General features: G+C 38.8%; 2 protein-coding genes across 2 annotated transcripts; both read left to right on the top strand.

Moving 5' to 3' along the window:
* The first annotated feature begins 791 nt into the window (after nt 1-791).
* rgs9bp (regulator of G protein signaling 9 binding protein) lies at nt 792-6,640 on the top strand. The gene is made up of 3 exons (XM_071924109.2): nt 792-887; nt 3,274-3,580; nt 6,270-6,640. The coding sequence occupies exons 1-3, from the start codon at nt 792-794 to the stop codon at nt 6,638-6,640; spliced, it is 774 nt and encodes a 257-aa protein (XP_071780210.2).
* A 4,088-nt stretch (nt 6,641-10,728) lies between these two features.
* Nucleotides 10,729-19,833, top strand: mcur1 (mitochondrial calcium uniporter regulator 1). Its single transcript, XM_071924086.2, has 9 exons — nt 10,729-11,118; nt 13,111-13,227; nt 13,341-13,444; nt 15,663-15,764; nt 16,951-16,992; nt 17,251-17,322; nt 17,827-17,880; nt 18,383-18,497; nt 19,125-19,833. Exons 1-9 carry the CDS (start codon nt 10,836-10,838, stop codon nt 19,178-19,180), a joined length of 945 nt encoding a protein of 314 aa, XP_071780187.1. The 5' UTR covers nt 10,729-10,835; the 3' UTR covers nt 19,181-19,833.
* Nucleotides 19,834-23,218: the final 3,385 nt, after the last annotated feature.

Below are 23,218 nucleotides of genomic sequence, written 5' to 3'. Positions count from 1 at the left end.
GCACTGTGAATTTCATATCAACTTGGTCAAAGGAGGCCATCCATTATCTAGAGCCCAAGGGAAAGTAAAGCATAAAAGACCCTGATAGGACAAAGACGCCCTCTACAGATTCCAATTCACTAAGTGCATCACTGTCCACCGTCTAATTTCCTCATAGAAATCCTGTGCAGAATGACTCAAAGCCAATATTGTTCATGGATAGTGGTGTGAAAAACACGAGGATAATGCATATTTTCACCATGCTTAGAAAATATTTGATATTCAGCATAGTGACTTTTACAGTACAATGAATGGGATGGAGCTTGAGGTGACAGAGCCCAGCCTCCTCTCGGTCAGTGAAAGGGCCATTGTGGCAGAGACAGCCAGCTGCTTCTCTATCCCCCTGGTCTCAGTGATAGTTAATGTGATTAGCTGTTCGCCCTCGCCTGCGTCAGTGCAAAGGGGTCAATCGCAGGATTAGCACTCTTGCCTAAGAGTGACATCAGTTTATTACACTTTTCCCCACTCCTTTAACTTACCCTCCCGACTCCTTTTTAACTTAACTTTTTGGTGGATTTTTCTTTTTTAAAACCTCCGAAGCATGTTTACTAGCTGTGATTGCGGTGCGGTTACGGGAATGGAACGTCGCAGCGCGTCATGCAGCAGGCCCGGCCGCGGGACCGAGTCTGTCCATTGAATGAGGCGTCTCCCCAGGGAGGAAGAGGAGCAGGGGCAGCCGGAGAAGTGAAGAGCAGCTGGGCCAGCATCTTGCCTGCTGTGGCAGAGTCTGAGGCTCTGGACAAGCCATCCTCATGCCACTTGTAAATAACAAAGTGGGCGATGATGGCACAGTCGGCACAGACAAGGCTTTGGCTGAGGGACAGGCTCTGGTGGATTCTTTGATAAAGGTAAGCTGCCCCAAGTTCAAGTTTGAACAGCAGTGACTTCGGCTATGACTGTTTTAGGAGCTGAAGGATGTTCTGGTGTCATTCTTGGTAGAGTTGTATTTGTCACAATAGTTGCTGAAAACCCGGTTGCTGGTTGCCAGCAATGCCAGCTGATACATTTCTGAAAACTATATGTGAGTAGACAGCTAAGCACTGGGTGGATAGAAATATTTTATACAGCATGCTTTCAGTATATTTGATATACAAGGCATTTATGACTTATAACTGTTCACAAAATAGCAATTAAGTATTGCACAATACCAGAACAAATGGTTTAGAATAGAGTTAAATTAGATTTGCACTGGTATTTATACCATCCTCACTTGACTATGTTTTATTTGATGTCTTTGGTTAATATTTCAGAGACTCACTGTAAACATGTGCAAGACAAAGAAGACATGTTTTCTACCCTGTGGCTAAAAAAGCACTTTCGCTGAAAAGAATTGTCTTGGTCCAGTGCATCTTTATCCCCATTCCAGTATCCCCGTGTGATAATAATGCCATGGCCAACCCAGTATCTAGCATTTCTTGTCTCTGTTATTAATGTGCAGTTGTTTTAATAAAAAAATGTACCTTAGGAACTATACTATCTTGTCTGTTCACAAATGGTTGAGCCTATAGTTCATTTATAAACTGGAATAATTTCTGCACAGCGAGAAAAATAATTACTATTAAGTTTTGCTGGATATTTTATGGTGCTTGAGATTTTTCTTGGTACTAAGAGCCAAATAGTAGTATAGTTGTAGTAATAGTAGGAGTAGTGGTAATAGTATTTGCAGTATATCTACAACATATGTATTCCTGAAGCTGCCTCTCCACTACCCTTACCTTGGAAAGGGGACACTTGCATTCAGAGTACACAAGGTCCTTTGGCTTATCTAGAAATAGATGATAATCAGATTATTTATAATATTTTTAATGCAAACTACATCTTCTAATCCCCCAGGATTAGAAACGCCTATTAATAACACATTGTGCTTCCACATGACTTAGATCAATGGAACTGTCTCCCAGTTTTCTCAGGTTTTCTTTCAGGTTTTAGAATTAGAGGAATGTCATGGATGTTGAAGATCATTTTAATAGTCTTAAAATTATTAATCTCTGTTATGGAGCATTAATTACCTGTAACTGGTTCAGATTATGTCACACACGTGAGAGACCTCAAGCCGCACAACAGCACTAGATGCATTACTGCACTGATGTTGAATACTTTCACCCACAAAGCAAGAACAGATTGCAGGAATTAAAGAACATAAAATCTGATTGAGGTTGTGTCAGTATCGTCACATCTCCCTGTACAGAACTGATAGCATTAAAATAGGCCCGCAGCTCATTTGGATTTAACGTCACATAAGCAGCTTTGTTGATATGATTAAACAAAGGAAACATCCCCAAACCGTGGAGTGATAATCAAAATCAGAATTACTTTATCCTCCAAGTGAAACACATGTACAAGAATACAGTCTTTCACACTACATGATAACACACGACAAAAGGACAACAGGACCTCGTTTTTTCAGAACCGACATTAGCTGATACAAATACTACTTAGAAAATATTCAGTCTCCAATGGTGATTATATATAAATATTTGACAGGTACTAGAGAACAAGTCCAAACGCTGTTTAGGACAAGTAGCAGCAAAATAATGAGCAAGCATTGAGTTGATATTCACTGAGCCAATGCATTGCTGTATTTTTTAATCTATATGAAAATGGCAGCAAATATATTGTTAAAAGAACTTAGAACCCATTGAAGGGAAAATGGTCTTCAACAAAGCAGTAAATGATTTCAGGCTGAAACAGTTAAAGGAATAGTTCACCCAAAAAATGAAAATTCTGTCATTATCTACTCACCCTCATGCCAACTCAGCCTTTTTCATATCAAGGAGCCCTAATCTAGTCCACATTAGAGCCACGGACCCCATTTGATGAAATTTTGTCTCTCCGACCCAAATCTGATAATATTTTTATTGTTAGATATGATTTTGTCCAGAATTCCATGACTATCTGTATTGTAGGTAGAGAGATAACAGTGAAACTATGATCAAAATAGTCATTCTTCTACATTCTCTAATTGTGTTAAGTTCTTGTAAATGAAATAATGGTGAAGTTTAACAATTCATCAGTTTGCTGGGGACCCTGGAACCCGCCTCAGGGACCCCTGGTGGTCCCCGGACCCCACCTTTAGAACCACTGGTCTATAGGATACTGTCAGGTCCCCAGTGAATATTTCACATTCAGGACCAGTGTCTCATTATTCCTTCCTTCCAAACCTTCCACCATGGACAGAGATATGAGGTTCTCGTTACTTGGCAGATGTTCCCATTTCCCTCTGTCCTCATGCAGGTGGTGGCATGTTACCGGCACTTGGCCTCATGCGTCGGCGGCTGCACAGACAGCTTGCAGCTGCGGGATGAGTTGAGGCAAACGCGGGAAAAGGCCCAAAAGCTGGCGGCGGCCAACTGTCATCACCTGACGTCGCATCTCCGGGACAAGAGCCTTCCCGAGGAACAGCGCAAGGAGATGGAGCTCCTATGGGTGGCCTTCTCCGCAAGCCTAGAGCTCCTCCATGCTGACATGTGCAAAGTCTTCAACGTGGGCAACATCTTCTCTCTGGCCAACTCTGCTAACTTAGTGCAGACTGGCATCCAAGGTAAACAAGAGCCCTACTCCTCTTACTGTATATCCATGTTGTGTGTCAGGAGGCATACTAGCAAAGGCAAGCTCAAATAACATGTGAGATGAGATCAAACCTGGGCCTCCAACATGGAAGCTCAAACTGTGTGAAATTAGATGAGACCTTTGTGGGAGAAAAACAAGTAAATTTAAAAGAAATACCAAGATCAGAGTCAAATAAATCCTTTGCATCTAAACTGTTTAAACTGTTTTTCAAGTTTAGTATCAAGTACAAATAGGTCCTGTGGCGTATGATTAAAAGGACAACATATTTTAATATTGAAATCTCCAAGAATAATATTAAAGTGGTAATAATGCACAAAATCCTTGTTTTCTTGATTTTGGTGACATCTTTGTCACTAAGCGCTCATTACTGTGATGTTTCTGCACTTCCCAGAGATCACCTGTCAATCAAACAGTATGGGCGGAGCTTGGATTTTCTGTTGATGCAGTTTGAGTTTCTCTTTTCTTTGTCTGTTCAGCCATGGTGGCTATCACTGCTCATGCTAACTACCCAGTTCTTCTTCTTCTGTTTATTCCAAACAAACCGGAAGTGTAGAACACATCACCAGAGGATTTTTCCCAGTAAAGACAACAGCAAAACAGCAAATGTAAAAGCTTTCATCAACTGGCTTTAGGTTGAATGATAGAAAGTAACAACACAGATATGTATTTATATGAAAATGTTGCAGAATAATGTTTTGGATGTTGATACACCAATGCATATAGACTAGATGTTTTCCTCTCAAAAGAAAATATTAGAGATAAAGGAGAAATCCCCACATGACACAGGGTTACACTTAAAATTATTCCCACAAATATCAGTGACACTACCTCCATAACCAACGAGTCTGCAGTAAGAGAAATTAAAAGGAGCTGCTTCATTTCTAGCGTGAAATTCACTGGAATTCAACCATGCTTCTGTCAACACAAAGAAATTGTGGAAAAAATAAGATCAGTCCAGAGAAAAAAGATTCACTCCTCAATGATTTAACATCAAGTCGACCAAATGTGACTTGATGTAAGCAATTAGCAGTGGTGGGTAGAGTACTGAAAATCTATACTCAAGTAAAAGTACAATTACTCCCATAAAAAATGACTCAAGTAAAAGTGAAAATTACCATTTGAGAAACCTACTCAAGTAAAAGTAAAAAAGTACCTGGTTAATAAATTACTCAAAGTACAAGTTACTTTCAATTTTAATATTTTTTTAGGGTGTGCGGGCCAGTGCAAAATAATGAAAAACCAGCACTTGTTGATAAAACTTTCTTAGCCCTTTATAAAACAGAATATAAATCTGTTTAAGTCTAGTATTTACAGACATTATCAAAGTAACCAAACCTATTACAGCCCCAAAATGCAGTAGATACCGAATACAATACAATTAATTCAAACTCAGATTTTCTGTTCTGTAGTATTACTCCCTGTACCAAGACCTCAGTCAATCAACTAGAGAATGAAAACTTCTTTCCATTCACATTTTTCATTTGGGGATACCCATTTGTTGGAAGCTGCCTTTTGTTCTGGGTTTTGCTCCGTCATCATCGCATCGTGGTCAAAAGACAGGTGGTGCTTATTTTTCTTCCAGGCAGCTGGCAACTTGGCATCTGCAGTAGAGGTGCTCCTCACGCGCTCTCCCCCCTACACTCAATCCCCACATTTAGAGCAGACTAGTTGTAGCAAAGGTATAAATGGCAAATGTAGTGAAGTAAAAAGTAGATTACTGGCTCAAAAATATACTCGAGCAAAGAGTAGAAGTACAGTTTAAAAAAAGGAACTAAAAGCACTCGTTCCTTAAAAAAACTACTTTTTTACTCATTTGCGTTACTTGTAATGTGTTACTACCCACCCCTGGCAATTAGGATTACAATTTTGGATTTTGACAAAACTTGCAGAAATGATGCATCTCACCACTGCTTTCTTTTTCAAAATTTCATTGATTAGCCCAAGGGGGGCGCTACATTATTGTTTGTTCATGTGTCTCACCAGATATCTGATCCGATTTTGAAAACTTGGTAATATATTTGTTACTGATTGGCCCAGAGGGGTACTCATTTGTGGGGGACAATATTTTCAAATTGTACCCTTTTTTTCTGCTGAATCAGCTTCCCTCGAGTCACAGTTTGAATTGCTTGAGACTTGACTTGATGAATAGAGAAGACTTGAGACTCGACTTTAAAATCTGTTTTCTGAATTGAAACTGATTATAGAAATCAAAGTCATAATAGACTTACCAAGTTTTTATCCTATTAAAACCATATTGCATTGAAAAGTCCTAGATATTTAGTTTTCTTTAAGATATTAAATTGATACTGGACTCTCAATTTGTTCTGACTTGACCTGTTGTTCTACATTTAGACTTGAGACTTGACATTAATGACATAATCTTGACTTGGACTTGACTTGGTAATCTACATTTAGACTTGGGACTTGACTTGAGACTGAATTGGGACTCGAGCAAAGCTGACTTGGTCACACCTCTGAAACCGACATATTCATCTAATCATAGTCATTATTATTAGTGCATTTTGTCTAAATCTACTGCAGCATGAGCTCGATGGTCTAGGAAAGCACCGGGAGAATCGATTGTGAGGGTCAAAAGTTGGAGGCGTGTGTGTTAAAAAGTGAAAAATATTCTCACTCACTCAAGTTTTTTGGCCATGCAGGAGGTGGCAGTGAGGTGGCAGCCCGGGCGCTCAGCCTGCCGGACCTGAACCAGGCTCCGACGCTCCCTGACGGCCTGGAGAGCCAGGAGCGCAGCGCCATGGAGCAGGAGATCAGCCAGGTGGACAGCATGATCGACGACATGGAGATGAAGGTCAACGTGCTGCGCTGGACGGTGGAGTCGCGCGGGCCGCAGTACGCCGACCCGCTGGGCAGCACCGACAGCGCCTCCCTGGCTCTGCTCTCGGTGGACGAGGAGCAGCCAGGACAGGAGCCTCTCTGCCGGCGCAGCCAGATCTTTGCGCTGTTGCTGCTGTGTGCCGTCGTCCTGGTAGCAGCCACTCTGTCTGTCTGCATTGTCTTCTTCTCATGAGGATAACCTCCACACACACCACTCAACTCAACTTTTTTGTTTCTGTAAAGCCTCAGCAAGACGTTCAATGACAATGGGAATGAATGGCAAGCTTCGCAAGTAGTTTCATCTTGTACCCAGGCATGTCAACCTTACTTCATGGTTCATGTTCAAGAACCCATGAAATGGCATCTTTACTTCCTTGATATTTCCTGTTGAAACAGGATGTTGGGGCGGGACATAACGCAGTGAGGGATCATTCAAATGTCTGATGAACCAATGGAACATCAGTCAGGGAGAGAAAGGCAGTTTTATTTGATGGGAGGGGTGGAGAGGTGGGATTGTTCAAAAATATGCGATGGTGAAGATGCAACTAAAAATTTCAACCAATAAGGTTGGAATTTTTAGTTCCACCTACTAGTGCAGCATGAGGTCACCATTAAAGATACTCTGTTTTCCAGGAAGTAAAAGTAATGGGAGTTCATTTCATGGGGACTTTAAATTCAATAAAATGACTTCTTTCAAGAAATGATCATGGAATTAAATACATTTTTAAAGACAATGTCCTCTTGAAAAAAGTTACATTCTCCTGGAAAAAATGATTACATTTCTTAAAACCAGCAAAATTATCTGTCAGTGCAATAAGACCATTTGACTAAAATAGCCTGGAATAAGTCTGTATACAAAATCAGCTTGTCGTTTTTTTGCAGTGAATCCCAAGCTGCCATATATTCTAACCTACCTTTGTTAAATAATGAAATATAACCTATTATTAATTTTAATTAAAATAGGACAGTTGGTTGATTTTCATAAGCTGTGGAGTACAATACATACAAAAAATAAATAAGATACATTTTCCTTTTTTCCTATACGCTACACTAACCCATAATACTGTGATGTTTTCTGCACTTCCCCCCCCCCCCCCCCCCCCCCCCCCGAACATGTTGGTTTGCGGCACTGTCCTCCAGAAAGTTCACATTTTATTCTTTGTTGCCATCGGGAAGACGTAGGTGCTGATGCTTTTTAGTTGTACATTTATATTCTATAAGAAGCAGAATTTCCTCTTCCAATGAAATTTAATTTATTTTTGATTTTTGGGGTATCTGTGTTACGTATTCTGTATATATTCTGTATATATGTTGTAGAGAAATGACAACATCCCTCCTAGTTAACTATGGCATGTCACTGTGTAGTTTTCTTTGTTGATAAGCACCCTGGTAAAGCACCAAGGAAAGAGGATATGAGCAGCATTCAAATGGAATAAAATACTACTACTGCTACTATTACTATTTCTCAGAATCATAATAACTTTTTACTAAGTGCTTTTCAAAAATGAAACAATATTAAAATAAAAGCCGGTAAACAATAAAATGGTAGTCATTCATTAAAAACAGGGTTACAGAAGAATAAAACAATACATAAATACAATGAGAATAGGTTAAACAATTATACAAAATCTGTAATTAAGGCTTGTATGCATGACTCAAAGGTTTAAAAGTTGTGGTAGTAGTAGTCCTTTACTGTATCAAGTGAAAGGATCAGTAGGCAGCTAAATCTGTGCAACATCCAGTCCTTCACATCAGCTAAACATGCATGTAATACTATCAAATAGTGGATAGAACGGTCCTTCCACTGTTTGCCATGGTATTTTGGCTAGTAGGCCTACAGTATAAAATGGCAATTATGGAATTTTAAGGGTCAATTTCTATGGTGACAAGTCTGGGCATTAAGGCCGTAAAGTCTGTCACACTTGCTTGAGAACTGTGCAGATGTCTGTTGCATGAGCGCTTAGCAAACTGTCAAAACTCAAATGAAAGCTAACATTGGCGACAAGGTTAACGTAGCATTATCAAAGACTGCACTTCTCTTGCTAGCTCTTCTAATTATCATTAGCATATTAGCAACCCATGGCAGCAAGGTGACAGAGAAGCTCCTTTGGTTCTTGTTGCAAAACTTATCACCTCAATATTTCATATGGAAGCTAGCCCAACAGTACACATAAAAATGGCTGCTGCTCCGACCGTCCAGGAACGGTGACTTGAATGGGAATGACTGTTCTCCATTCAAGTTCTGTGGTTGTGACCAACCTGGAGAAAGTGAATGACTGTTTTTAAGGCATTTTATGTAAATAGCATATGTGATCTGGGCAAAAGTTATTGAAAACACTTATTGGTCTAAGAGATATGAGTTGGTTAGACAGACAGTGACCAAACCTAAACCTGACTAAAACCTTTGTGTAACAATTGCTGAGTGCTTAAAGTTTTGATTAGGCCTACATCTTAATTCATGTCTGGTACGAATTACATTTCTTTAAATGTATGAAAAAAGCATAACCCAGAGAAAATGTTTATGTGCAAAATTTCTGTTTAACAAATCCTTTGGTGCAAAAGTACTACAAAAGTTATGTGGTATGACTGAGAAAATTCTTTGTTGGACTGTTAATTTCTATTTGCTGAACTACAAAAGTTCAGATAAGTTCTTGTTGAAGAATAGTACTTGACTACTGAACTGTACAGCATTAAATGTTTTCATGTTATTAGTAATTGTATATCATGGATGGAGATAGTTTTGTAGCACTTGTATGCTTTTGTACTGATCAAAAGTTCAGAGACACTATGTAGAATTTCCAAATGGCAAAACTCTGTATCATATTATTCCAAAAACTCCCAAATGGAGTTCCAGCAATAGGCCTAATACTTGTAATAAAAATGCAAAAATTCATATTTTTTTTCCTCCTTCTTTATATGTACATGGGATGCAAAAATCACACACAGGGACATTTACCATGACATAATGAAAATATAACCTTCACAATTCATTGACTGAAAAGTTGATTCGCTTTTGTTACTGAAAATCTTGATAACAATATTAAGGGTAGACCAATATATGGGGCCGATATTTGCTTTTTATTAAATATCAGATACCGGCCAGTTAGTGTCAACCACTTCTGATATGATGGAGGTTTCTCCCTGACCACAGCTACAGAAAAACAGTCTGGAAAACCTGCAGTGACTTTGATTTTCTTTGCACATTATATTCATTAATTTCGTTGTTGTAAAGTCATTCTTCATTTAAAATCAGTGATGCATCCCTGAGTTTCCTCTAGAGTTTTAATGTCCCATGATGGTCTAAATGCTTTTCCCCACTCACAAGAATAGGATTCCCGGAGAAACGCTGAATACTTGGAATAATTTGGCATGAAAATGGCCAAATTTAAAATACTGAATATCAGCACAAAAATCTTCCATTGGTGACTTCAGTGTAAAAATATTGGTATCGGCCCTCAAAAACCCATATCGGTCAAACCCTATGATACCACTGTGAGTTTTGTAGCTCAGAGCATTATGTTTCACATCAGCAAAATGACATACAAGATAATCAACTGCAGAGCTCATCGTCCTTCACTATATAGTTGATTGAGTTGCATTATGTATTAATGTGCTTTTTTACTATACACTTGGTGGTATACAGAATGAGATTTCAGACAGTCATTAGTCAGTGTTCTTTGGTTTCTGTGCCCCTCAGTAGCAGACCCAGACCGAGTGGTGTAAATACAAACTGTTGGCCTCTACTGCCACCTACTGGTTACAAGAACAGTAACAGCCAAAGTTTTGATTGAACGAACTTAGTGGAGAGAAAGGCACAAAATCTTTATTTATGGTGTTATTACCTGAAGGAGGACAGTAAAATACAATTACTTGCCACTTTTCTCCCAAATTCTCTTTATTTCAACCAAGGAGGTTTTATTTCAACACTAGAACATGTTAAGTGGAAATGTATGGATTCCAGCATTAAGAGGGTGTGCAAAATGGTAGCAGTAGGCCTATAGCAGCAGAACATACTGAGACAAAAAAGCACATGTAAATAAGTGCGAAGTTCTAAAATTATTCGCGTACTGTATGTTTGGCTGTCAAAACTTAGTATACCCTTAAATGCATTCGTTTTTTCTGTTCTGCACTTCACACTCAAAAAACAACTGAATACATGTTCGTCAATAAGGGTTTTTATTTTGAAAGTTAGGACCGGAAGTTTTATGGGGTTTTATTTTGGCTAGCTTGACAGTGAAGGGGTAAAGTAAACTAGGGAAGGAAAGCAGTGAAGGAAGTAGAAGTATTGAAAAGTGTTGGAATCTAGCTATGATATTACATAGAGCGAGGCAAAGGCAGTAATATAGGCTACTCAACTTTTTTTCACAGACTGAAGAACCGGCTTGGCCATGGTTCTGAAACAGTGTCAATGGCGGTTTAAACACTTTGTTTTCTGCCCAGAAGTCCGGTATGAGCCTAGATATAACTACAGAGACAGAGTTACAGCTAGTGTCGCGGCGCCATCAAACATTGTCCCATTCAAGACAAGTTTGACAGGCGTCACCGCAACGCCATGTTTCCAGTGTATCATCACTCCAGTTTTTAACAACATTGGCAAGCCATGGCGGGAGAGACGAGCTACTGTACTGAAAACTATGCATCTTTTCAAACGGACACGGATGTTTGTAAGAGGTAGGTTCTCATGCTTGTAGCCATAATTACTCTAAATGAACTAAACCGCGCTGTCACTAATATCTGACAAGTGTCCTTTGACCCACATACTTTGAGATGAATTCCAATTCATGCTCTGTGGGACCTCGAGCAGCGATACGTACCTTTCTCTCTTATGGTGATAACAACATGCGAAACTCCATTCCACAATCTGACAATTTAATGTGGCCTTGCTTATCGGTAAACGTACATACCTTGTACAATATGACTTAAGACCAAAATTCAAATTTTTTAGAACTGTTTCTCGCTGCATGCTAACGCCCTTCACTGTGTATTTTGGTGAAAGAAGACTGTGGGAGTAACAGGCGAATCAATTCGTAAAGTTTAAATTTAACTGAAATAAGTGCTTCTTGGGGTACAAAATGTAGCCCGAACGGAACCGTGGCTCATAATGATTAAGAAAAGACATGAAGTCATTATTCATGATGTCCTTTTGCCGATAAGCAAAACAGTACAAAATTTCAAATTGTAGTGCTGCGTGACTTTCTGTTAATACTTGAGAACAGCGGTGAGACGACCTCTTGCGTTAGTAGATGATCCAGTTTTTCCAGAGAATGTCACAATAAAAGTCCTCTCTAGGCCTATTAAAGACCTCATTGAATTCAAAGGGGCTTTTTGAATTAGTAAGTACAAAGCAGTGTAACGATACCATGAAGCACCACAGTGTCTTGGACAGACTCTGAAAGGGGCCAAGGTGAAATTCTTTAAAGGGCAATTGCTGGACTGTCCTGGCCGTTGGACGCCATGTAAATGCAACATCAGGTTTAGGTGTGCTCACTGTCTGCCTGACCAATTTCGTGTTGCATATTCCTCAAGCCAATAACCCTGATGCTAATCCTCAGTGTTTTCAATAGCAACTTTCGCCCAGATTACACACAGTGTTGACATAATATGCTGTACTGCCACCCTTTTTCCACCTGTCTCAGCATAGCCTTTTGTAGAAAAGGTTTTCATCCTCCAAGAACAATCTATTTTACAAATAATTAGACAAATTTCACAAAAACTATCTACATAGCTTTTATGGTTGAGATTTATGGATTTAGACTCACCTCACAACCAAAATAAGGTTAAACATTATTGATTCCCGTGGGAAATTTGGGTTGTTGCAGTAGTAAATAGGTAATGGGATAGGATGTAACATGGAGAAAGGAATAACAGTAGGCTGTATAAGCACAAAAATAGAATAGAAAATAACCAATAAAAACAATAAAATGGAATATAAACAATTGTGGATTGTATAAGCATATGAACATATGCAGCCAACATTTCCATCACATGTAAGTAGACTATGGATTTACTTACAGATGTTATCAGTACCAAATATAAAATGCGGCTATATTTTATATTTTATAAAGCACAATATGCAATTTGTCCAAAGATGAGAAACCTTTGATGATGACTAGTTAACCATACTATTAATGATATTTTTGTGAGCTTGCAGAGAATAGTGCCCTCATGTGGCTGTTAAAAGTATCAGTGTATATGTGTAAAATATAAAGATATAAAATACAGTATGTATTCAGTATGAAATAGTGGAGCCATTATGAAATGTATTTTATACAGTACGTAACAATGAGAGGGATATGGGAAAATGTAAAAGCGTATTAATAAACATTACGTGCAAATGTGCATTGTATTCATTTATTAACAAGTCTACAGGAGGCCATACATATGCATAGAACTGTTGTATGTAATCCTGTTTTTAATTAATGTCCAGCCTTTTTTTCAGTTTCTCCTATTGGCTTTTCTTGATTTATTGTTTGTAAAGCAATTTGTCACACTGCTTTGAAATGTGCAGTGACATACAATGTGCAATGCCAAAAAGACATCAAAACCTTTTAATTGACAATGTCTCTAATTCCAGTGTCCAGCGTACTCAATTGTCATACCTTTGTAGATACACCTGTATTATTTTCTCTGACACTCAGTCTCATCTTGTTTGATTGATCATAGAGCTGAGCACCTCTATCAAAGCCCTCCAATACGATTTGAAAGCAGACATGTCGAAGTCCGGAAACCGGAAGCTCCTTTTTGATACGCATGCAGTGGTGCGGCTGCTCGAAGAAAATGGTTCGTTACTTCTGTTGTTAGAAATTTTCCACCGTAATGCAGAGCTTTGGAGTTATGATGGGTACTCTTGATATTTTCTTTTCCTCGTAAAGACATTTCTCTCCCGTGGACAGGCTTCAGCACTCCGCAAGCCGAGGTGATTGTCAAGGTGCTGGTGAGGACGACAAACTCTAACATGGATGCCATCTATAATGACATGGTAACCAAAGTGCAGCAGGTGAGACTGTGTGTGTAGTAGTATTTGAATTAGTTCGGCTTTTTAGGTGGTCACTAATGAAATGGTCAAAAGGTGTCAAGTTAAAGGATAAGTTTGCTGATTTTGGACCTATATATAATTTGTCTCTTACATACCTGTAGGACTTGAACCCGCTGACAATATTGACTCCAGAGTCAGCTGTGGGTTGAAACGGCGAGCTTTGTTTTTCAAAATATCTCCAAACACGCCACTTGTAGTCTCCACAGGGGAGTCGAGAGTAAACATGACACAATTCCAGCCTTACGCACACTTTCACTAATCAGGAAATCATGGAACTATTTTTCTCTGCCGCAGCACAGACTGCTGTGGGGTGAAACTGCGTTACTGGCGGCGTGATCTAGTTTTGAATAGTCAGGTCAGACTGTACTGGTTTTGTACTGGTAGAAGACTAACCACTGAGTGGAAATGGTGCGATGCTGCTGCTTTCCATGCTGGGAATATAAATATGTCGGTTTGTCGCCATATCGTTTTCACAGACTGGCTTTTTTGGAGCTATTTTGACAAACCCCATTTGGACTCGTTAGCGGCAAGAGGCAACGGAGCTCGCTCTTTTAAGTCAGTAGGGAGTCAATATTCTCTGCGGGTCCAAGTACTACAGGTATGTAAGAGACAAATTATATATACTGTAGGTCCGGAATCACAGAACTTCTGCTTTAATGAAAGGAGAGGTGCATGGGAGTATTCTCAAAGGCATTTGTTACTCTCCCCCCATGTATGTCCTCTCTGTCTATGTAACCCTTAAGGCTGTGTTTCTACTCCCATAAAGGTCATGGAACCATCATCACTGTGTTTATCCTGCATAGGAAAGCACATGGTTAACTGTAGAAGCTGAATTACATTACATTACATTACGTCATTTAGCAGACGCTTTTGTCCAAAGCGACTTACAATAGTACATTTTGTCAACAGTAGTGAAACCAACTGTGCATCACAGTCTTCATCAGCTAAGACTTTTAATAGGAATAAGTAGCATTCGTTGAATTTTTTTTTTTTTTTTTAAGTATAAGAAGGGTAAGAAGATAGGTTAGTTCAAGAAGGGTCCAGGTGTAACCTGAAGAGATGTGTCTTTAGTTTCCGCCGAAAGATGGGCAGTGATTCGGCCGTTCTGACAGAAGGGGGGAGCTCGTTCCACCATTGTGGCGCCAGGGATGAGAAGAGTCGCGACCGGGATGAGGCGACCTGCAAGGGTGGAGGAGCGGAGGGAATGAGGCGAGGTTTGGAACCTGACCATAGATTGCAGATAGGGAGGGGCAGTCTGATGTACTGCCCTGTAGGCGAGTACCAGTGTCTTGAATTTGATGCATGCAGAGATGGCCAGTGAAGCGACCGGAAGAGGGGAGTGACGTGAGAGAATTTTGGTTGGTTGAACAGCAGACGGGCTGTGGCGTTCTGATTGGCTGTAAAGGTGTGATGGCAGAGGCAGGTAGCCCGGCCAGAAGAACGTTGCAGTAGTCCAGGCGGGAGATGACAAGTGCCTGGACCAGGAGTTGTGCCGCTTCCCTCGTAAGGAACGGGCGGATTTTGTGGATGTTGTAGAGGGAGAACCTACAGGAGCGGGTTGTCGCTGCAATGTAGGCAGAGCGGGACAGCTGGTTGTCCAGGATCCCCCCGAGGTTCTTGGCAGTCTGAGAGGTAACACAGTGGTGTTGTCAATGGAGATGGAGAGGTCTGTGAGAGGGCAATCTTTCCCTGGGAGAAAGAGTAGCTCCGTCTTTTCAAGATTGAGCTTGAGGTGGTGCACAGACATCCAAGCACTGATGTCTCTGAATATGTGGTTGGTTATGTGAGAGTGTACAAAACATTAGGAACGCCTGCTCTTTCCATTAAAATCGATTCACCAGGTGAAACCAGGTTTAAACTGTGACCCCTTATTGATTTCATTTGTTAATTTATTTCGTTTCAATCAGTAAGGGATGTTGATGAGTAGAGAGATGGGTTAAATAGAGATTTTTTAAAGTCACAGTGAAATGAAGAATGACTTTCACCTTTTTTTTCAGAATTTTTAGATGTACAACCTCCATTCCATTTCTATTCCATTTCCTTTTTCTTGCCTTTTTGTGTTCCTGATGACACTCCAGATAAATAGTTTGCATTGCAATACTTTTCACCAAATGTAGTTTTATCCTCCATCCTCCAGACTTTTGTTTTCACCTCATGCATGGACTGTGTGATTTGGCAGGAGATCATGTTGCAGCGGGTGATGTCTCAAATAACAGCAGTAAAGAAGGACATGATTATCCTTGAGAAGAGCGAGTTCTCTACTTTACTGGCAGAGAATGAGGTAAGTGTTTACATCAAACGCTGCCAGTAGGTATCTGCAGAGAAAAAAGGCGGTGCAAAAGTCGTAGTTCGCTATCACAGGAAAGAGATACATTTAGGCATTTATCTAACTCGCTAACGTAGTTAATAATCAACAGTTTAGATAGGGTATGATGATATTACAATACTAACATTAGCTAAATGCAGAGAAAAAGATATCATCTTTCATTTTTTTTTTTTCATTTTTCCATTGAATTCTCTACCAAAAGGCAAGTGCTGTGAATTCACACATATCTGAGAAGCTAAATATCAAATTTCCTAAATATCTATAGATGTATTAAAGACATTCAGTTATGAACATGGAAATGAACCCTTAGATTGCATTTTGGGTGATAGTCACTTCATGTAGAGGATAGGGATTTTTTTTTTTGTTATGCATCACTTCAATTAACCTTAACGACTTAAACGACTTTTTGAATTGCGTCATCGCAGTCGGTTAGTCCAACCGCGCAAATGATCATGAAACGGAAGTGGAGAGCTACTTGCAAGAAATGCCTCCACCACTTGATACGAATCCACTGGACTGGTGGAAAGCCAACCAAGTAAGATTCCCAGGGTGACAGCACTAACGCAGTGGTGCCTCTGCACCCCGGGACCTCTGTCCCGTCAGAGCGTGCCTTCTCTGCCGCTGGGCTGACGGTGGACAGACAGTTCCTATGTGGTGCACGAAGACACAGGAAGAGTTCATGTTGAAGTCGACATGAACTGAATGCAGCGTCTGGAACTACATGCACTATCGTCCATTCGCAGGGAATGGAAGAAAAATATGTTGATGTCAATGTGATATTCAACTTAAAAGATAGATTGAGTAAAATTTATTTTTGAGAAACTCTAACATAGTACAGGATGAATTATATTCATTATTAATTAGTAGGGGAAACCCTGGTAATACAGGTATGGAAGACTATGATGTCACGTGTTTCCTGCACATTCTTGCTTTAAATTTGTCAGTTTGCTTTAATTAGGAACCTGAATGACTGTGTCCATTAAGCATTTTAACTTGAAGCCATTGTTGTTCTGGCCAACCTCTCACTCTGAAGCGCTCTGACGTAATTTAATTCATTTATCATTTCCTTATGCTTCTGTCTGTGGTTTTGTTTTTGATTCATATGACTTGCCAATTTCACTGTTTTTCACCTTTCTCTCAGAAAATCAAGATCCAACTATTGCAGCTCAAGGTGCAGCTGGCTGTAAGTGGCCATTCAGATTTCTTCAAAGTATAAGCATCACAGCTGTGCTCATAGGAAAGCAGTCTTATGTGAGATAGGCTACTGAGATGACATGAAAAATAACAAGCATTTCGAACAGCCCTTGAAATGATGTCACCCCATAGAAAGGAATAAGGATTTCATCATGTTTTTTGTTTGTTGTTTTTCTTTTCATGATGTTTTATTAACTAGTAGTTACGTTGTGACTTTCCATTGTGTGTCTCCTTTGCCACCTCGCAGGATGTAATGAACAAAGTGCGCTTGGACACGATTTTGGACATGAATTTGGAGAAAAGCCGCGTGAAAGAAATGGTAAGTGTTTGAGAGGAAGATATTGACTTGAATTCTCTTAAAATTGCAGATGAGTTCATCACCACCAGATCAAAATGTCTTTACATTACGCTTTTATAATATGGGCTCTTCTAAGGCACACCAACACTGCATCTTCTGCTGAATGCAGTGCACTATTATTATTGTAGTTTTAGTAGGTCTATTAGATGACTATTAGGCACTGAAACAAGTCTTTATTCTGGTGTTTCCGTTATGTTGACCACTGTTACACCACCACATCACAATGTCTTTTAAATTTAATTTAATTACATTTTATACCCCAACACTGCATCTTCTGCTGAATGCAATACACTATAATTATTGTAGTAGTAGTAGTAGTAGTAGTAGTTGTTCTATTAGGTGACCATTAGACAGTGAAACAAATCTTTATTCTGGTTTCCATTATGTTGACCACTGTTAAAGTCTTTATATTACAATGAGCAATGTTCTTTAGTCAGGAAATATAAACTTTGTTTATATTTTCAGAAAGCAGAGCATGAGAAGAAACTCCTGGAAACGCGAACTGACATTATGGAAATGGTTTGTATAAATACCTGTACATGTTTCCCCATTTTAATTTTTAGTTTGTGGTAAATTACATACTGTACACTGATGGTATATACAATGAGGATGTAAAATGTGAGCATGATTAAAGGAAAGGTGCAACTTTTTCTGCCGGTGAAAGAAGTGCATCCTCTACTGGGCATTATATTGAGTTTGAGAGTTTGTCTAATTGACTTTTATTGGGAATTGAGGGACTTTTGAAGTGGCTGAATTTGTCCACAAAAAAAAAAAACTAAAGCTAAAATTCCTATTTACACAGACCACGTTCCAAGAAAGGAAAAAACTGAATTTAATGGGGAATAAATATATAATATCTGGTTGCCTTTAACAATTCTTAGATCTAATGCAGTTATTAATCAGTTGCCCAGAAGATTCCAGTTTTGAGTGTCTGTGTATTTCTATTTGTTTTCATATGTCTACTACTGTTGAAGCATTATCTGTAATATCTGTGTCTATTTGCCATTTTTGCCTTGTGAAGAATGCAGAGCAAGATCGTCATTTGACTCAGACCAATATGAAAATAGACACTGAAGTGGCTGGTTTGAAAACCATGTTGGAATCTCATAAACTGGACACTATCAAATACCTGGCAGGTAGGAAGTGACACTGGTTTCAATGTTATCTAGAATCAGAAACTGTGGCGTTGAAACACTGAATATATCAGTCATGCATATCAGAATATAAGGATTAGGTTTTTTCATGTCAATGGGTTTAAATGTGTGTGTAAATGTATAAAATATAATTTTTTTTATGACAGTGATTCTGTTCTGTACTAATCGTTTCGATCACAATGTATTAAGTAAGAAGAGGTAGTTTGCACAACTCTTCTCTGCTTCTTGCTTTGTGCTTTAATCCATCACTTAATCAATCAGTCACTTCTTTAAATAGTTCACCTGACCAATGAAAATGACCTATTGAACTATTTAACTGTACAATCCTGAAAGCCTTGTAGCCAAAAACGGTTGGCGATGGATTAAAGCACAAAGCAAAAACAGAGAAGAGTTGTGCGGCTGATCTCTTTGATCACAATTCAGTAAAATAATTACAATGTTATGTGGTCTAAAATGAAATTATGTGCTCCCTGTTGCTGACAGTGTTTAGTTTAAAGACTGGTTTGCATTGGCTTATTTCTGAGAAAACCTGTGCTTTCCATCCAATGCAAAATGAAAAATTTGAATGTAAATTGAATAGCCAATTTCTCCTCCCCTTTCTCCTTTTAGGTTCAGTGTTCACCTGTCTCACTGTGGTCCTGGGTTTCTACCGCATTTGGATGTGATCAAAATTTTGATGACTTAAGATATGAACTATAACTAACTACGATTCCACTTGTAATTTCAATGCGTCCAACAGAGCAAATGTTATTAGACTAGATCTCTTTCACACTTGGTCTGAAAATGGCCTGTGGTTGCATTTAGGATTAGACCAATTATTTGGTTTGCGCGCACACACACACACACACACACACACACACAGATTCAGGGCATGGGGAACAAAATGAAGAAGAAGACAGAAATGAGACTGAGCCTCAATGGTCTCCTACAGGTCTGTACTGTCTCCTAGAGGAGGTCTCCATTCAAAAACTTTTCCACACAGTTTTCCACACAATTAAGTACTATGTGCTTGTTGAAAATGAAGTTGAATGAATTTATTTATGTTGTAAAGAAAATGTTTTATATATGCATTTATAATGCATATATATGCATTTTTAATAGGCTTTTAACTCATTGAATTGAATGGGAGATACTGGAGAGAAGATAATGCATGTCAGTGACTCTTAACCACTCCACTAAATGAGCACAGATAATCAAACTTTTACTGTACTCCCAATACAAGGTCAGCAACTTTCTGATACGTTTGTTATAAAAATACAATAATTTTTAACAGGATTCTCAGATTTGTGTGCTGTCCATGTTAGATTTAAATCAAATTGTCAATAAATGTAAATTTTGTACAAAGTGTTGTGTTTATTTTTATGGTGGCAAACAACCTGCCAGTGGGGAAGCTGAAAGATTCAAATTAATTCCATAAAGATGGAGCCTCCCCAAAATCCTGAGTTATGATTGGCTGATGGGCATGTTAGAGGCGGGACCATCAAGCCATATTTATTTTGAAAGAAATTTCATATTTGAAGTTCAAAGAGAGAGAGAGAATTCAGAACCAGTAAATTCAAAGTTTTCAAAGTAAAATATTTCAATGCTATGAATTTAGCAGTGTTTAATTTTCAATATTAAGTATTCAGTGGCTGTTAAAATTCTAGTTTTTATGGCCCTTATTTGCTTTTATAACCAAGAGGCAAATCTTTATATAACATCTGAACAACTTGCATAAACATTGTCACCTAGAACATCAAGTCTACAACGTACTAACTGCAGTTCCTATTAAAACTGGACAAAATGTAAGTCAACTAGATTTAGTTGTCACTAGTGTACATTCCCTCATGAAGAAAAAATAATACATATTTCTTTAATTGATGGTATGTGCTCTTTTGCTCGGATCTTTGCCACACTGTCAAAAGTATTTTGATTGAATATACATTTAATAATATCTGTAACAAGTTGGTTGACATTCATTATTTCATTGCGGGTAAATGACTGTTATTGTCAATGAGTGTTAAATTGTACATAGTGATTTTTAATTGATTAGTGTTTATGTGTTATGCACACAACAATCAACAGTCCGACCACTTACCCCCACTACCAAGAACACGGGTCTAAACATCGCAAACTGTCGTGGGGCTTAGCCTTGTTTTTACTTCCACCCTCATTTCAGCAAGGAAAAAAAAATAGAATATTAAAATAAATAAAAAACATAAAATAGAATATAAAGAATTGTAGGGTTCTATAAGCATTGGCTGCTAACAATAAATCACAAAAAAACATTACAAATAAATAATTAGTTGTATGTTGAAATTGTTTTAGGGTAGCTGAAAGACATCAATAAGCACATCATTTGTAATAAGCTGCAACCTATTTGGCTGAAACCAAATACAAAACCATAATATATCTTTTTGGTTACTTAAAACAATGCATCCTGTTCCCATCACATAATTGTTAGCTTGTTTTATTCATACAGTTTGAGGATATATTTATCAGTGAAGTCCTGCATACTAGGTTCATCAAAGTTATCATTAACTCAACTTAGGGATCAATAGATATAAACAATGAAATACAGCAAATCAGGAAAGAGGGAGGGTCATTAATGACATCAATATCAAGAGGAAACTCTTCTGAGTCTGACGAGCCATCACTGATCTCAACGCATTTTGGGGATAAATTCATATAGATGATCAAAAGACTGCCAATCATGGGAGGGGCTTAAATGACTGAAGAAAGAAAAGCCAGCACTCATAATGTCCTTTTGTCTTATAATTGAATGGGCAGCTATAGAGCACACTGATGATGGCTTATTGCTGAAACGCGTCCGTCATTTGTGCAATAATCAATTATAAGACAAAAGGACATTATGAGTGCTGGCTTTTCTTTCTTCATTTATTAATCTTTGGCCGTGCACCTAAGGAGGACACTTGGCGGAGTTAGGGGCTTAAATGACACCACCAATCAACAGGACTCTGTCTGGGGTCCAACAAGCCATCAGTCATGTCAACGTGAATTTGTAATCAATAGAAATAGATTGTCAAAACACAACCAATCAGAAAAGGGAGGAGGGGCTTAAATTACACCAATCGATAGGAAACTCTTGTCTGAGTCTGATGAACCATCACTCATGTCAATGTGACTTTGGGGTCAATAGATATAGATGATGAAAAGCAGCACAAATTTTGTTTAAACTTCTGGGATGGACCGACAGATCGATGAAAAAAACGGCCAATTGGGCAGGAGGGAGGGGCTTAAATGACATCACTAATCAGTGGTGGGTAGAGTACTGAAAATCTATACTCAAGTAAAAGTACAATTACTCCCATAAAAAATGACTCAAGTAAAAGTGAAAATTACCATTTGAGAAACCCACTCAAGTAAAAGTAAAAAAGTACCTGGTTAATAAATTACTCAAAGTACAAGTTACTTTCAATTTTAATATTTTTTAGGGTGTGCAGGCCAGTGCAAAATAATGAAAAAACAGCACTTGATAAAACTTTCTTAGCCCTTTATAAAACAGAATATAAGTCTGTTTAACTCTAGTATTTACAGACGTTATCAAAGTAACCAAACCTATTACAGCCCCAAAATGCAGTAGATACCGAATACAATACAATTAATTAAAACTCAGATTTTCTGTTCTGTAGTATTATTCCCTGTACCAAGACCTCAGTCAATCAACTAGAGAATGAAAACTTCTTTCCATTCACATTTTTCATTTGGGGATACCCATTTGTTGGAAGCTGCCTCTTGTTCTGGGTTTTGCTCCGTCATCATCGCATCGTGGTCAAAAGACAGGTGGTGCTTATTTTTCTTCCAGGCAGCTGGCAACTTGGCATCTGCAGTAGAGGTGCTCCTCACGCGCTCTCCCCCCTACACTCAATCCCCGCATTTAGAGCAGACTAGTTGTAACAAAGGTATAAATGGCAAATGTAGTGAAGTAAAAAGTAGATTACTGGCTCAAAAATATACTCGAGTAAAGAGTAGAAGTACAGTTTAAAAAAAAGAACTAAAAGTACTCGTTCCTTAAAGAAACTACTTTTTTACTCATGTGCGTTGCTTGTAATGCGTTACTACCCACCCCTGTCACTAATTGATAGAAAACTCTCACCTGAGTCTGATGAGCTATCACTCATGTCAGTGCAACTTTGGGATCAATATACCTCATAAGTCTGATGTAACTTAATGTTTTAGCCCTGCCCAAATATGGACTTCTGGATCTTAAGCAATTTCTCTATGGGGGAAATGAATGGGGTTTTCACATAATCGTCCCTGTCACAGTTGTGTCATACACAGGCTTTTTAAACTTGGACATTTTTATCTACATACATTTGTCTCTCTAATAGCACTGGGTCCATTGCATTCTGTAAACTTTTTTGAGTTGAAACAATAATTTTGCTAACAATAACACTTGCACCAATGTAATCTGCAACATCTGCTATTGGGAAGTAGAAGTACCAGCGGACCAGTCCAGATACACTGCTACTCTGTTAGATCCAGAGGAACAGACAGGGATGATGGTGGACTTCCCATTGTGAGTAGCTGTTATCAAAGCACTCCAGACTCCAGGACCAGTCATTGGATCCAAGCAGAGAGTCACCAACACTTCTTCTGAGGAGATTTACGACTGCGCACGTGCAACCGTTTCTCAAAATCAACTGGCTGTAGTGAAGATTTGCTCTAAATAATGGCGTCAATATCGGTCTTTTCCACTCACT

The sequence above is a fragment of the Centroberyx gerrardi genome, chromosome 22 (assembly GCF_048128805.1).
Source record: "Centroberyx gerrardi isolate f3 chromosome 22, fCenGer3.hap1.cur.20231027, whole genome shotgun sequence".
Classification (NCBI taxonomy): Eukaryota; Metazoa; Chordata; class Actinopteri; order Beryciformes; family Berycidae; genus Centroberyx; species Centroberyx gerrardi.
This window is presented reverse-complemented; position numbering and strand designations above follow the sequence as displayed.

Excerpts from the sequence above, each read along its gene's own strand:
- rgs9bp (XM_071924109.2), top strand. The coding sequence starts at position 792 with ATGCCACTTGTAAATAACAAAGTGGGCGATGATGGCACAGTCGGCACA. Across the intron at positions 888-3,273 it reads TGGTGGATTCTTTGATAAAG|GTGGTGGCATGTTACCGGCA; the intron begins GTAAGCTGCCCC and ends GTCCTCATGCAG. Across the intron at positions 3,581-6,269 it reads AGTGCAGACTGGCATCCAAG|GAGGTGGCAGTGAGGTGGCA; the intron begins GTAAACAAGAGC and ends TTGGCCATGCAG.
- mcur1 (XM_071924086.2), top strand. The coding sequence starts at position 10,836 with ATGGTTCTGAAACAGTGTCAATGGCGGTTTAAACACTTTGTTTTCTGC. Across the intron at positions 13,228-13,340 it reads GCGGCTGCTCGAAGAAAATG|GCTTCAGCACTCCGCAAGCC; the intron begins GTTCGTTACTTC and ends TCCCGTGGACAG. Across the intron at positions 13,445-15,662 it reads TGGTAACCAAAGTGCAGCAG|GAGATCATGTTGCAGCGGGT; the intron begins GTGAGACTGTGT and ends GTGATTTGGCAG.